General features: G+C 33.9%; 1 protein-coding gene across 2 annotated transcripts; it reads left to right on the top strand.

Annotated features, from left to right (window-relative positions):
* The first annotated feature begins 2,302 nt into the window (after nt 1-2,302).
* Nucleotides 2,303-10,405, top strand: LOC129311309 (protein DA1-related 1). 2 transcript variants are annotated; one of them, XM_054953532.1, is made up of 12 exons: nt 2,303-2,569; nt 3,397-3,573; nt 3,696-3,803; nt 6,297-6,558; nt 7,454-7,574; nt 7,693-7,776; nt 8,678-8,797; nt 8,943-9,155; nt 9,245-9,307; nt 9,423-9,541; nt 9,628-9,686; nt 9,792-10,405. In XM_054953532.1, the coding sequence occupies exons 2-12, from the start codon at nt 3,441-3,443 to the stop codon at nt 10,133-10,135; spliced, it is 1,626 nt and encodes a 541-aa protein (XP_054809507.1). In that variant the 5' UTR covers nt 2,303-2,569; nt 3,397-3,440; the 3' UTR covers nt 10,136-10,405. The 2 variants fall into 2 exon arrangements, with proteins under 2 accessions (XP_054809507.1, XP_054809508.1); XM_054953533.1 differs by having other exon boundaries at nt 2,307-2,569; nt 3,397-3,551; nt 3,713-3,803.
* The last annotated feature ends 40 nt before the right edge of the window (nt 10,406-10,445 follow it).

The raw sequence follows: 10,445 nt of genomic DNA, 5'->3' as shown, positions 1-10,445 counted from the left end.
CACACTCAAAGGCCTAGCGTTTACCACCATCTGCAAGGTATCTGATCTCATTTGTTACAATTCTAACCCATGGATTCCTCTCTCTTGGAACAAATCCTTATTGCAAATCGTTTATAGCCATGCCACGCACGACCTCAAGAATACTTAGTTGGCTAATCTCTCTTCAAGATAAGCTACATAAATTGATTTAAATAAGGAACTTCTCAAGAAAATAATTGGTTCGAGATGATTTCAAGGAATTGTTAGTCTAAACCATGCCCAGGAATTTGCAATCACATTCTAAACTGCAAGAATTATGAAAGCTTTATCTCCTTTATAAGAATCTTCGTTTTATATGGAAATTGCTAAATAAAGCAATTCCATCGGTTGATGTTCTATCTTAACTACAAACAAAAATGCCTGTTTGGTTGTAAAGAAGATGGATCTCTGACACATCTTTTCTTCAAGTGCCCCTATGTCCATGCTATATGGCTTGGTGCATTAGATATCCGATCAGAAGCTTATTAGCGGATAAGACTTCTCGAAAATCCATGCTATATTATCATCTCTGATAATGGAAAATAAAAAAACAAAAAAAAATGACTGAGATAAATTATTATTCTTCACACTCTGATTTGGAGGAAAAGGAACTTAGCCTTACATAGGGTGGTTGTTGCTACTCCATTGTTCATCCAAGAATTTCGGAATCCTGTTCTCTATATGTTTAACTTGTGTTCTTGATCAGATTTGTCTCCACCTTTGCGGCAATTTAGCTCGTCAATTCTGACCAGTAGCATTCATTTGGTTGTGTTTGGATGGTCAATTTGGATATATGAGGTTAAAGCTAACAAGTTTTCCTAATGTAATCTTTGCGTCAGATGGAACATGGAGGTTTTATAAGAATTTTCATGTAAAAAGGGAAAAATAGGAGTAACATCTTACGTGCCTGTTTGGTTATGCTTCAAAATTGATTTTTTTTTTTGGGTGTAATCGATTATTAGAAAAAAATTATCCAAACATCATAAAATAAAATAATCAATTTTTTTGGTTAAAATCACTTTTTTTTTTGGAGAGCTAGCGATTTGAGCTTTTGAAAAAAGTTGATCAAAAAATGTTGGAAAAAATTATAAAGAAAAACCCAAGAAAAATTATAAAAAAAAGCACAAAATTTAATAAAAATAAATCAGCTCTATTCTCTTCTCTCTCTCTCTCTTTTCTTAGTAAAATTTGAATTTTGAGTCTTTAAAAAAATAAAATATTATTTTCCCTGTCAATCATTATCATCCATTTAGCACTTACTATAAAACTAATTCAAATAAAATATTAATTAGTTGAAGAAAATTAATTTAATTTAATTTAAAATTTAGAGTCATTATAAAAATTATTGCAAAGATCTAGAGAGAAAGTGAGAAAGATTTTGTATCATTTGTTATATTGCTACATTTTTTATGTTGCTAAAATTCTAAGGTAGTGCTTAATGTTTTCATTTGATATAACTCATATCCATGATGTCATTAAAGATCAATGTGTATATTATCATCTTTATTAGTTATTGTAAAATTGATATTTAATATTTAAGAATTAAATCTTTTTCTTTTATTACATTTATTTTAACTAAGATATATTGAGTTACTTATTTACGTAAATTTTAATGTTAATATTAATATAATTTAAATTTGTTGATTAATTAGATATGTAATTTAAATAATATATTTTACTTTTTAAATAAAATGTAACAACTTTAATAATATTAGATATAAATTTATTAATAATTTAATTTTGAAAGACAATGTCATTTAAAAATTATGTTAAAATTAATTTTAAAAAAATTATATCCAAATAAATTGTGTTATAATATAATCAATTATAATTAAAATTTATCATTTAATTAATTATTTTTATAATTTATTATTCTCAATTAAAATTTAAATGGGTATTACTTCTATAACTTTTGTCTCATATCCCCTTTGATTTGGATTTGAGCATTCATTTTGAATTATGATCTTCAACCAGAGCCACTCACTGTCATCACTAATCATCGGTTTATCTTTAACCTTTTGCCTTCAATACGGATGCATAGTGTAGTTAATGAAGATTGATTTGAGTTGTTACTTATTTCTTTCTTAACTTGACGCTTTTTCAACCAGAAACGACAGGCACACTATTAGGTTACTGACATTTAGTAGGGTGTGGCGGAAAATTGATGCAGGACCCACTTGGTAATGGAGACACTAATGTTGAAGTTGAATTTATGCACGCTCTGATTCTCCCTATCTTCAAATCCGTCTTTTTTTGGGGTTTTTTGGATCCCAAATAATTATATCTCAGGCAGTTCCTAAAAGTTTCCACTGTTGGCATTTTTACCCCTTTCGGTCTGGACTTGCGTAGAATCCAAGTGCTCCTCTTTTCACTCTTTCCTCTCAAAAGCTACTGTAGGATCGCACAAACAAGAGGGAGAAAGAGAAAGAGGGAGCGATGGAGGAATAGCTATTCCTCCGTGGTTGACTATGCATTAACGGGAATCAGAACCTGTACTTGAGCTCCGATTCTAAACATTCCACACTCTCTCCAGACTCTTAATCTCTTCCTGGTGAGTTATCAAGAATATTATTTCTTTCTTCCTTGCACTGTCGCCTCTAATCATCCAGCAACCTTTATTCTTGCGGAAATTTTTATCAATATACAGCCGAATCTGTGAGAGAGTGTGTTGTGGGGTGTTTATTTTCTAAATACGGAGCTTGAATTGGGTGCTGCTTCTCAAAATTTGGAGTTTGCTTGTTTAATTGCCATGCGATGTGATTGATATTGGTTCGAGAGCAAGATCATCGTTTTTGTATGGTTGAGATTCATTTGCAACGGATTAGCCATAAAAGTTTCATCGACATCTTTTACGTTTTAAATTGTTCTTCCCGACATACTAACTGATTCCTCCAAAATTAGATATAAGCACGCTTTCTGATACGCAGTATCGGTCGTGGATAATTTTTCGTTTATTGATATTTATATGTTCCGGTTCCTCCTTTACTCCTTTTGTCACATATGTAGCATTCGAGTGTGCGGTACTCAGAAGAACTACTACTGCCTCTAGAGGAGTAGAGAATATGCTAGGGATTTCTTTATGGAAGAGGCTTGGTCCTTTATTCCATGGTCACTCTGTTCTTTGTCTTGCTTATCTCGGTCAGCACCAACACTTAAACTAGCAAAGTATTTATTAACAATTTAAGCATATTTTATCTGCTTTCATCTTGTTACTGTTGATGCCTTTAAACAATTTCAGAAAGATAATCGTGCTACATCTGAAGACTAGACTTTTGGCCTTACCCGTAGTTGTCCAATGTGTTCGATTAATCTTTGGGAATTTCTTCTATGTTACTCGAGCAATATATTTTCTTATCTCCTTGTGTGGCGCTCTTGCAGGAATAAGTTAGCTGACCTGCTTGCAAATAATAATAATCCATATTATGGGTTGGTTTACAAAGTTGATTAAGGGCTCCAACCATAAAATTTCAAGGGGCCAATATCACGGAAAATATGGAAATGACAAAATTTGGGATGGTCATCGTAATTCAGCGGTAATCACAGTTTCTGCTTCTAGTAAGGAAATAAAATAATTTTATCAGGCTTTCTCACGTCAATCCTATTATCTGACTTTAACAAGTTAGTAGCATGAAACTAGCATGAAACAAGTTCATCTGATACGTCTGAAGTTGTAACAGTGGCAAACTGGGTGCAGGATGATTTGACTGATATTGAGAAAGAAGACATCGACCGTGCTATTGCACTCTCTCTGTCAGAGGAGGATCAGAAAGGGAAAAAAGTTATTGGTAAGGTTTATGCTTTTGCAGAAAGGTGGTTCAAAATTCACTTGCGTGCTTGTTTGACCTGAATTTGACACTACAGCAAGTTAGCATGTGAGATAAAAACTAGGGAAAATATAGTCCAAGTACTATTGAGGGTATTTAATATCAATCAAAGATTAAAAGATTTTTAAATATCACTGTAGTGCAAGGGGACTGATTTGAAAATACTTTTAAATAAGAAAAGAATATAATACCCCTGCCTTTCTTTTTTAAATTGACAAGTAGTTATTCTTAAATTAACAAGTACCTATTCGCATTTAACAAAAAGCCACTCGCTAGTTGATAAGTTCAAGAATATGAAAGAACTTGATTGTAAGAAGGGATAATTGTAGGTCATATTTCAACAAGTAATCATTCATTAATTAACAAGCATTCATTTACATTTAACAAGAAGTCATTTACTAATTGATAAATTCAATACAACAACAACAACAACAAGCCTTTATCCCATTAGGTGGGGTCGGCTACATGGATTGCAAGACGCCATTGTGCTCTATCATTTATCAAGCTTTTGGGAATATTATTAATTAAGAGATCGCATTCAATAACTTCCAAGAGTGTTCTCTTAGGCCTTCCTCTACCTCTCTTAATCGGACTCAAAGTTATATGTTTCACTCTTCTCACTGGTGCCTCCCTTGGTCTTCTTTGTACATGCCCAAACCATCTCAACCGATTTTCTACCATATTTTCCTCAATAGGTGCCACCCTCATTTTTTTGCGTACGTGCTTATTTCGAATTTTATCTTTACGTGTATGTCTGCACATCCATCGTAACATTCTCATTTCTGCTACTCCAATTTTATGCTCTTGCTGTCCCGTTAGAGCCCAGCATTCACTACTATATAATATTGCAGGTCTGATAGCAGTGTGATAAAACTTTCCTTTAAGTTTATTAGGCACCTTACGGTCGCAAATAACTCCTTTAGCTTTTCTCCAATTAAACCATCCAACTTGAATTCTATGTAAAATATCTCCACTGATTTCGTCATCATTTTGAATAATGGCTCCCAAATATCTAAACTTTTCCACTTGAGGTATAATTTGATCTCCCAATTTCACTTCTAAATTATTGTCAAATAATCCTTTACCAAATTTACAATATAAATATTCCGTCTTACTTCTACTCAGACAAAAACCTTTCGACTCCAATGTCCTCCTCCATAACTCAAGTTTGCAATTAACCTCTTCTCTTGTCTCTGCTATAAGAACTATATCATCCGCGAAGAGCATACATTTCGGAATTTCCCCTTGAATATGTTCCGTCAAAACATTTAAGATCAAGTTGAACAAATAAGGACTCAGAGATGATTCCTGATGTAGTCCAATCTTTATAGGAAAATCCTTTGTTTGACCACTAGGCATTCTTATACTAGTTTTTACCCCCTCATACATATCTTGTATGGCTTTAATATAAGCAATCCGTACTCCCTTTTTTTCTAACGCTTTCCAAAGCACTTCTCTTGATATACGGTCATAAGTTTTTTCCAAATCAATAAAAACCATGTGTTGATCTTTATCTTTACGATGATACTTTTCCATTAATCCCCTTAGTAGATAAATCACCTCTGTAGTTGATCTACCTGGCATAAAACCAAACTGATTCTCAGAAATACTGATAAATTCAATAATTTGAAAGAATTTGGTTGTGGGAAGGGACAAGTATAGATCATGTTTCAACAAGTAGCTATTCGTTAATTAACAAGTGTCCATTTGTGTTTAACAAGAGGTCATTCGCTAATTAACAAGTTTAAGAATTTGAAAAAACTTGGTTGCGGGAAGGGATAAATGTAGATCATGCTTTAACAAGTAGCCATTTGTTAATTAACAAGTACTCATTTGCATTTAACAAGAAATTATTCATTAGTTGACAAGTTTTAAAAAAGAAATGAAAAGCAAGGATGTTATAGTCTTTTTCCATTTAAAATTATTTTCAAATCAGTCCCCTAGTCCTGCAGTGATATTTCAGAATCTTTAGATATTTGTTTGATATTAAATTGCTTTCATCGTCCTTGAATGATATTTTCCCTAAAAACTATATATTGTAACCAATATGCACATTTTAGAGTTGGTTTATTTTTTATGCACTCTAGTTAAGTCCTGTTTGACTGGACTTCGCTTGACTTCTCATAGGCTATGATGACACATTGCCAATGATCAAGATATCTGTCAATACTCTAATTCTAGTGATAGTAAAAATGAAAGATTTCTAAATTATGATTTAAACCTCTTCTCACAATACATACTGGGTTTTGTTTATTCTGGTAGTTTTTATTTGATAGATTTCACTGGAGAAATTTTGTTTGGTCTCATTCAGTTTATATGTTTGGAAGTGGTTGCTATCAACTGAGTTTTCTATTTTTTCCTGCTGAAAGAAAAATTTATAAGGTCTCATATTTTGCCTCATCATATCCCAGAGTTTGACTTACAGTCTCATGTTTTTGCCTCATCATATCCCAGAGTATGATTCACGGTCAGAAGATGAAGAACTTTGTCCACTTGATGAGGAGGAAGATGAACATCTTGGTAAAGTTCGAGAAGAGGAAGCTGAAAGTCTTGCTAACAATCAAAAGGAGGAAGACGAACATCACACAAAGCTTCAACTTGAGGAAGATGAACAACTTGCGAGAGCAATTCAAGAGAGTTTAAGCATGGGTTCTCCTCCTCGATACAATACGGGTTCTTTATTTCAACCATTTTCTATGTTTTCCACTGGATACAGGTAACTGGATATGATGTCATTTTTCAGTTGCAACTGACTAGTAAAATTCTGTATATGAAAACTGCAATAGTTAGTCATGATAAAAGGGTAACAAATGATTTTTCTAATGAGTAGATTGTCAAATGTGCATATGCAGATATTGATGATTTTCTTCTCTTTTTTCCCCTCTCCCTCACTTTTTGCCCTAACCTCCTCTCTCATGGACAACATTATCTTTCTTTCGTCTTCTCAAATTTGGGAAAGGAGTGGAGAGTGATACTCTTAAGCACAAGTTACCAACAGAATAAAAAATGACAAAATCTTGTGACATGAGATGAGAAGCAAAGCTTGAAGGAGCGTGATCACTGATCATTAAGTCTCACATTGTATTATAAGATTATTTGATCTTGTCAAAGTGAAAGAGAGCAACAAAGAAAATCATAAGTTCTGAGCTGTCAAACAAGCAGCTTTGAATTGATATCAGGTCATCTTAATTTAGTATAATTTAGTCTGCAGTCCCAAACAGGGATAAATACTGCAAAAGGATTTTTTTAAATATCATTATCCGAGTGGGATAAGGCCTGCTGTTGCTGTTATATCTAACTGAGTCAGATTGATCATTGTCAGCCCAGAGTCTGTCAGTTTTTGTGCTTGTACAAAACATACATTGTGGGTCAGATGAACTTGATACAAAATTAGTCATTGGAGCAAACATCTGATAACGAATTTGAGCTAGTTCATATTTATGGTGAGTGACTAATTGGATATCTTGAAATTGTTTCAATCACGTAGGAAAATTGAAATCACTTCAGTCCCTTATCCCTATACGTAGCATTTTCTAGTTGCTTTTATTAATTTCATAATTTTAAGTTACTGAAATTACTGATTTAACCTTGTTCTGGTTTAATCTGTTTAGGATCTGTGCTGGCTGCAATGCTGAGATCGGCCATGGAAGATTTTTAAGCTGTATGGGAGGTGTCTGGCATCCAGAATGTTTTCGTTGTCATGCTTGCAATCTACCAATTACTGATTATGAGGTGAAATTTTTCTTGTGTTTGCCACTGGCTTCTTGAAAATGAGAGCCTTTAGCTTATTTCCTTTTATTTTGTGGCAAATTTGGTTGTAATTAATGCTTGAATCTTCGTTCATTTACAGTTTTCCATGTCTAGCAATCGCCCTTACCACAAATCCTGCTACAGGGAGCAGCATCACCCAAAATGTGATGTTTGCAAGAATTTTGTAAGTATCTTATCAGTTGTATTTTTTGTTGACAGTTTTCTAATAGTCTATCATGGTCTGCTTGTGTTAGGTGAAAGATTTCACTAAATTTTGTTATGCTTTGCACTTTGCAACTGAATCTTTATACTTGGGAGGCAAGGACCAATCATGTTTAGCTGTTTTTGTAACCATGTTGAACAGATTGTAATTCAGGATTGTACTTAAGAAGGCTATGCTGAACATTTTACTCGTTTTTTCTTTGTCTTAAATTATGGGCCAACTACCTAACAGAAATACATTGTCGGAACTGTGACTGGAACTGTAAAAGATCATATGCCAGATATAAATGCATTACTTCTTGGGCTAGTAGATCTGGGATTTTCCAATTATCCATGCCTTTGTATCAGTATATGCTGTCAAGGTATAGGGTAAAACACAATCCTATATTAACAGAAAACTCACATTTTCTTTTCTTTTAACATCTCAAATCATAACTTTTGTAGTAACAGACAAGTTATTGTACGATTTTCAATCATCCAATGCTGCAGGGGAGAAATAAAAATGTGATCTTAAGATTTCAATAAATTTAGAAGCACAATCTTTGCTTGTCAAGTACAAACATTTTATATTTGATGAGAGTGCTACAGTTAATAGGTGCGCCTATATTGTATTTTGATTTTTTTTTTTTTTGAAATGTTAACTGATGAAGTTCTACTTGTGTTTTCTTTAACTAACAGTTTTTTTAAGACTTGTATCTTTAATTACAAGAGGGTGTTAGTGATACACCTCAAGCAGGATAACAACTGTGATGCTTCCTTCCTAAACGAAAGCAAAAGAAAAACAACAATTTTCCTTTTTTTTTTAATTTCACAAGTCACAATTATCAGTCAGTAATCTTAATTTATTTATTCTTTTCTCACAGATTCCCACAAATTCAAATGGCCTCATTGAATATAGAGCACATCCTTTCTGGCAACAAAAATACTGTCCATCACATGAACGTGACGGCACTCCTCGCTGTTGTAGCTGTGAAAGAATGGAGGTCAGTTATATCAGCTGCCAGAAACATTTTGTCCTTTTATTTGTTACCAACCTTGATGTCCTGATGTATTGTCTCTTTTTGACCCCTCTCTCTACTTGTTTCTTTCCTTTTGTGCTATCTGATATGATTTTTCCAATCAATGCAGTCAAGGGACGCAAAATATCTTTTGCTGGATGATGGCCGGAAGCTATGTCTAGAGTGTCTAGACTCTGCGATAATGGATACTCATGAATGCCAGCCACTCTACCTTGAGATACAAGAGTTTTATGAAGGCTTAAACATGAAAGTGGAGCAGCAAATTCCTATGCTTTTGGTTGAGAGACAAGCACTGAATGAGGCCATGGAGGGAGAAAAGAATGTAAATTATAGTGTGTTGAACATTTTCTTTATTTTGGGTCCTCTTTCTAGTGTATTGATGTTGGAGTTAATTTTTATATTTCAATGCAGGGTCATCACCATTTACCTGAAACTAGAGGACTTTGCTTGTCAGAAGAGCAGACTGTCACCACTGTAGGAATTTCTTCCTTGCAACTTTTGAGTCTTCATAGACAATCTGAATTCTGAGAAGACTCTGTACAAATATCTGCCCTTATTTATTTATTTATTTATTTTCATCCTATACCAGATTTTAAGGAGACCGAGGATCGGAGCAGGCTACCGAATCGTAGACATGATAACTGAACCTTATAGGCTGATCCGTCGCTGTGAAGTTACTGCCATTCTTATTTTATATGGCCTTCCGAGGTATCTTTATGATTCAATCTATGCTCATTATGCACCGCCGGCATAGAAATTTCACTGAATATGATGCAACAATTTTCTATTAATAGGCTGTTAACAGGATCAATCCTGGCTCATGAGATGATGCATGCATGGCTAAGGCTTAAAGGTATTTATCCTGCTATCTTGTGATGAACCCCATAAGAACAATAAAACCTCCCAAAATCATTTTCTAGGGTGTTATGTTCCACTGAATTTTATGGGATTTTGATAGGTTACCCCAATCTGAGCCCTCAAGTTGAAGAAGGAATTTGCCAAGTTTTGGCTCATATGTGGTTGGATTCAGAAATGTATTCTGGATCTGGGAGCGATGGTGCATCATCCTCATCATCATCTTCATCATCATCCTCACCTTCCTCCTCTTCCTCCACGTCATCAAAGAAAGGCAAAAGATCCGACTTTGAGAAGAAACTGGGCGAGTTTTTTAAACACCAGATTGAGTCAGATGCCTCATCAGCTTATGGAGATGGATTCAGATTGGGTAACCAGGCAGTGCACAAGTATGGGCTTAGAAGGACCCTTGACCATATCCAACTAACAGGAAGTTTTCCGTTATGAAGATGATAGAAAATAAAATTGCTTTACTATTACAAGGACCTATACCACAACTTTTTGTCATGTAATTATAAACTCTATAGAATGCAAAGATTCCAAAATCGTATCATTTAAAACTTATTTAGAGAAAATAAGTAGTCCGTTCTAACGTGCAGATGCTGTAATATGTGAAATGTTTGTCACTGCATTTATATATGCTTTACGGATGCTATACAGGTATTGAGAAAATTAAACAGTGAATATATGGAATTAATATTCGCGTGTTTGGTGTAATGATGTTTGCATTTTGTATTTATTTCAATGTTTAATATTT

This window comes from Prosopis cineraria, unplaced genomic scaffold (genome assembly GCF_029017545.1).
Source record: "Prosopis cineraria cultivar Desert tree isolate PC_DT_omini unplaced genomic scaffold, ASM2901754v1 PC5, whole genome shotgun sequence".
Taxonomy (NCBI): Eukaryota; Viridiplantae; Streptophyta; class Magnoliopsida; order Fabales; family Fabaceae; genus Prosopis; species Prosopis cineraria.
This window is presented reverse-complemented; position numbering and strand designations above follow the sequence as displayed.

Excerpts from the sequence above, each read along its gene's own strand:
- LOC129311309 (XM_054953532.1), top strand. The coding sequence starts at position 3,441 with ATGGGTTGGTTTACAAAGTTGATTAAGGGCTCCAACCATAAAATTTCA. Across the intron at positions 6,559-7,453 it reads ATGTTTTCCACTGGATACAG|GATCTGTGCTGGCTGCAATG; the intron begins GTAACTGGATAT and ends TAATCTGTTTAG. Across the intron at positions 9,308-9,422 it reads AAGAGCAGACTGTCACCACT|ATTTTAAGGAGACCGAGGAT; the intron begins GTAGGAATTTCT and ends ATCCTATACCAG.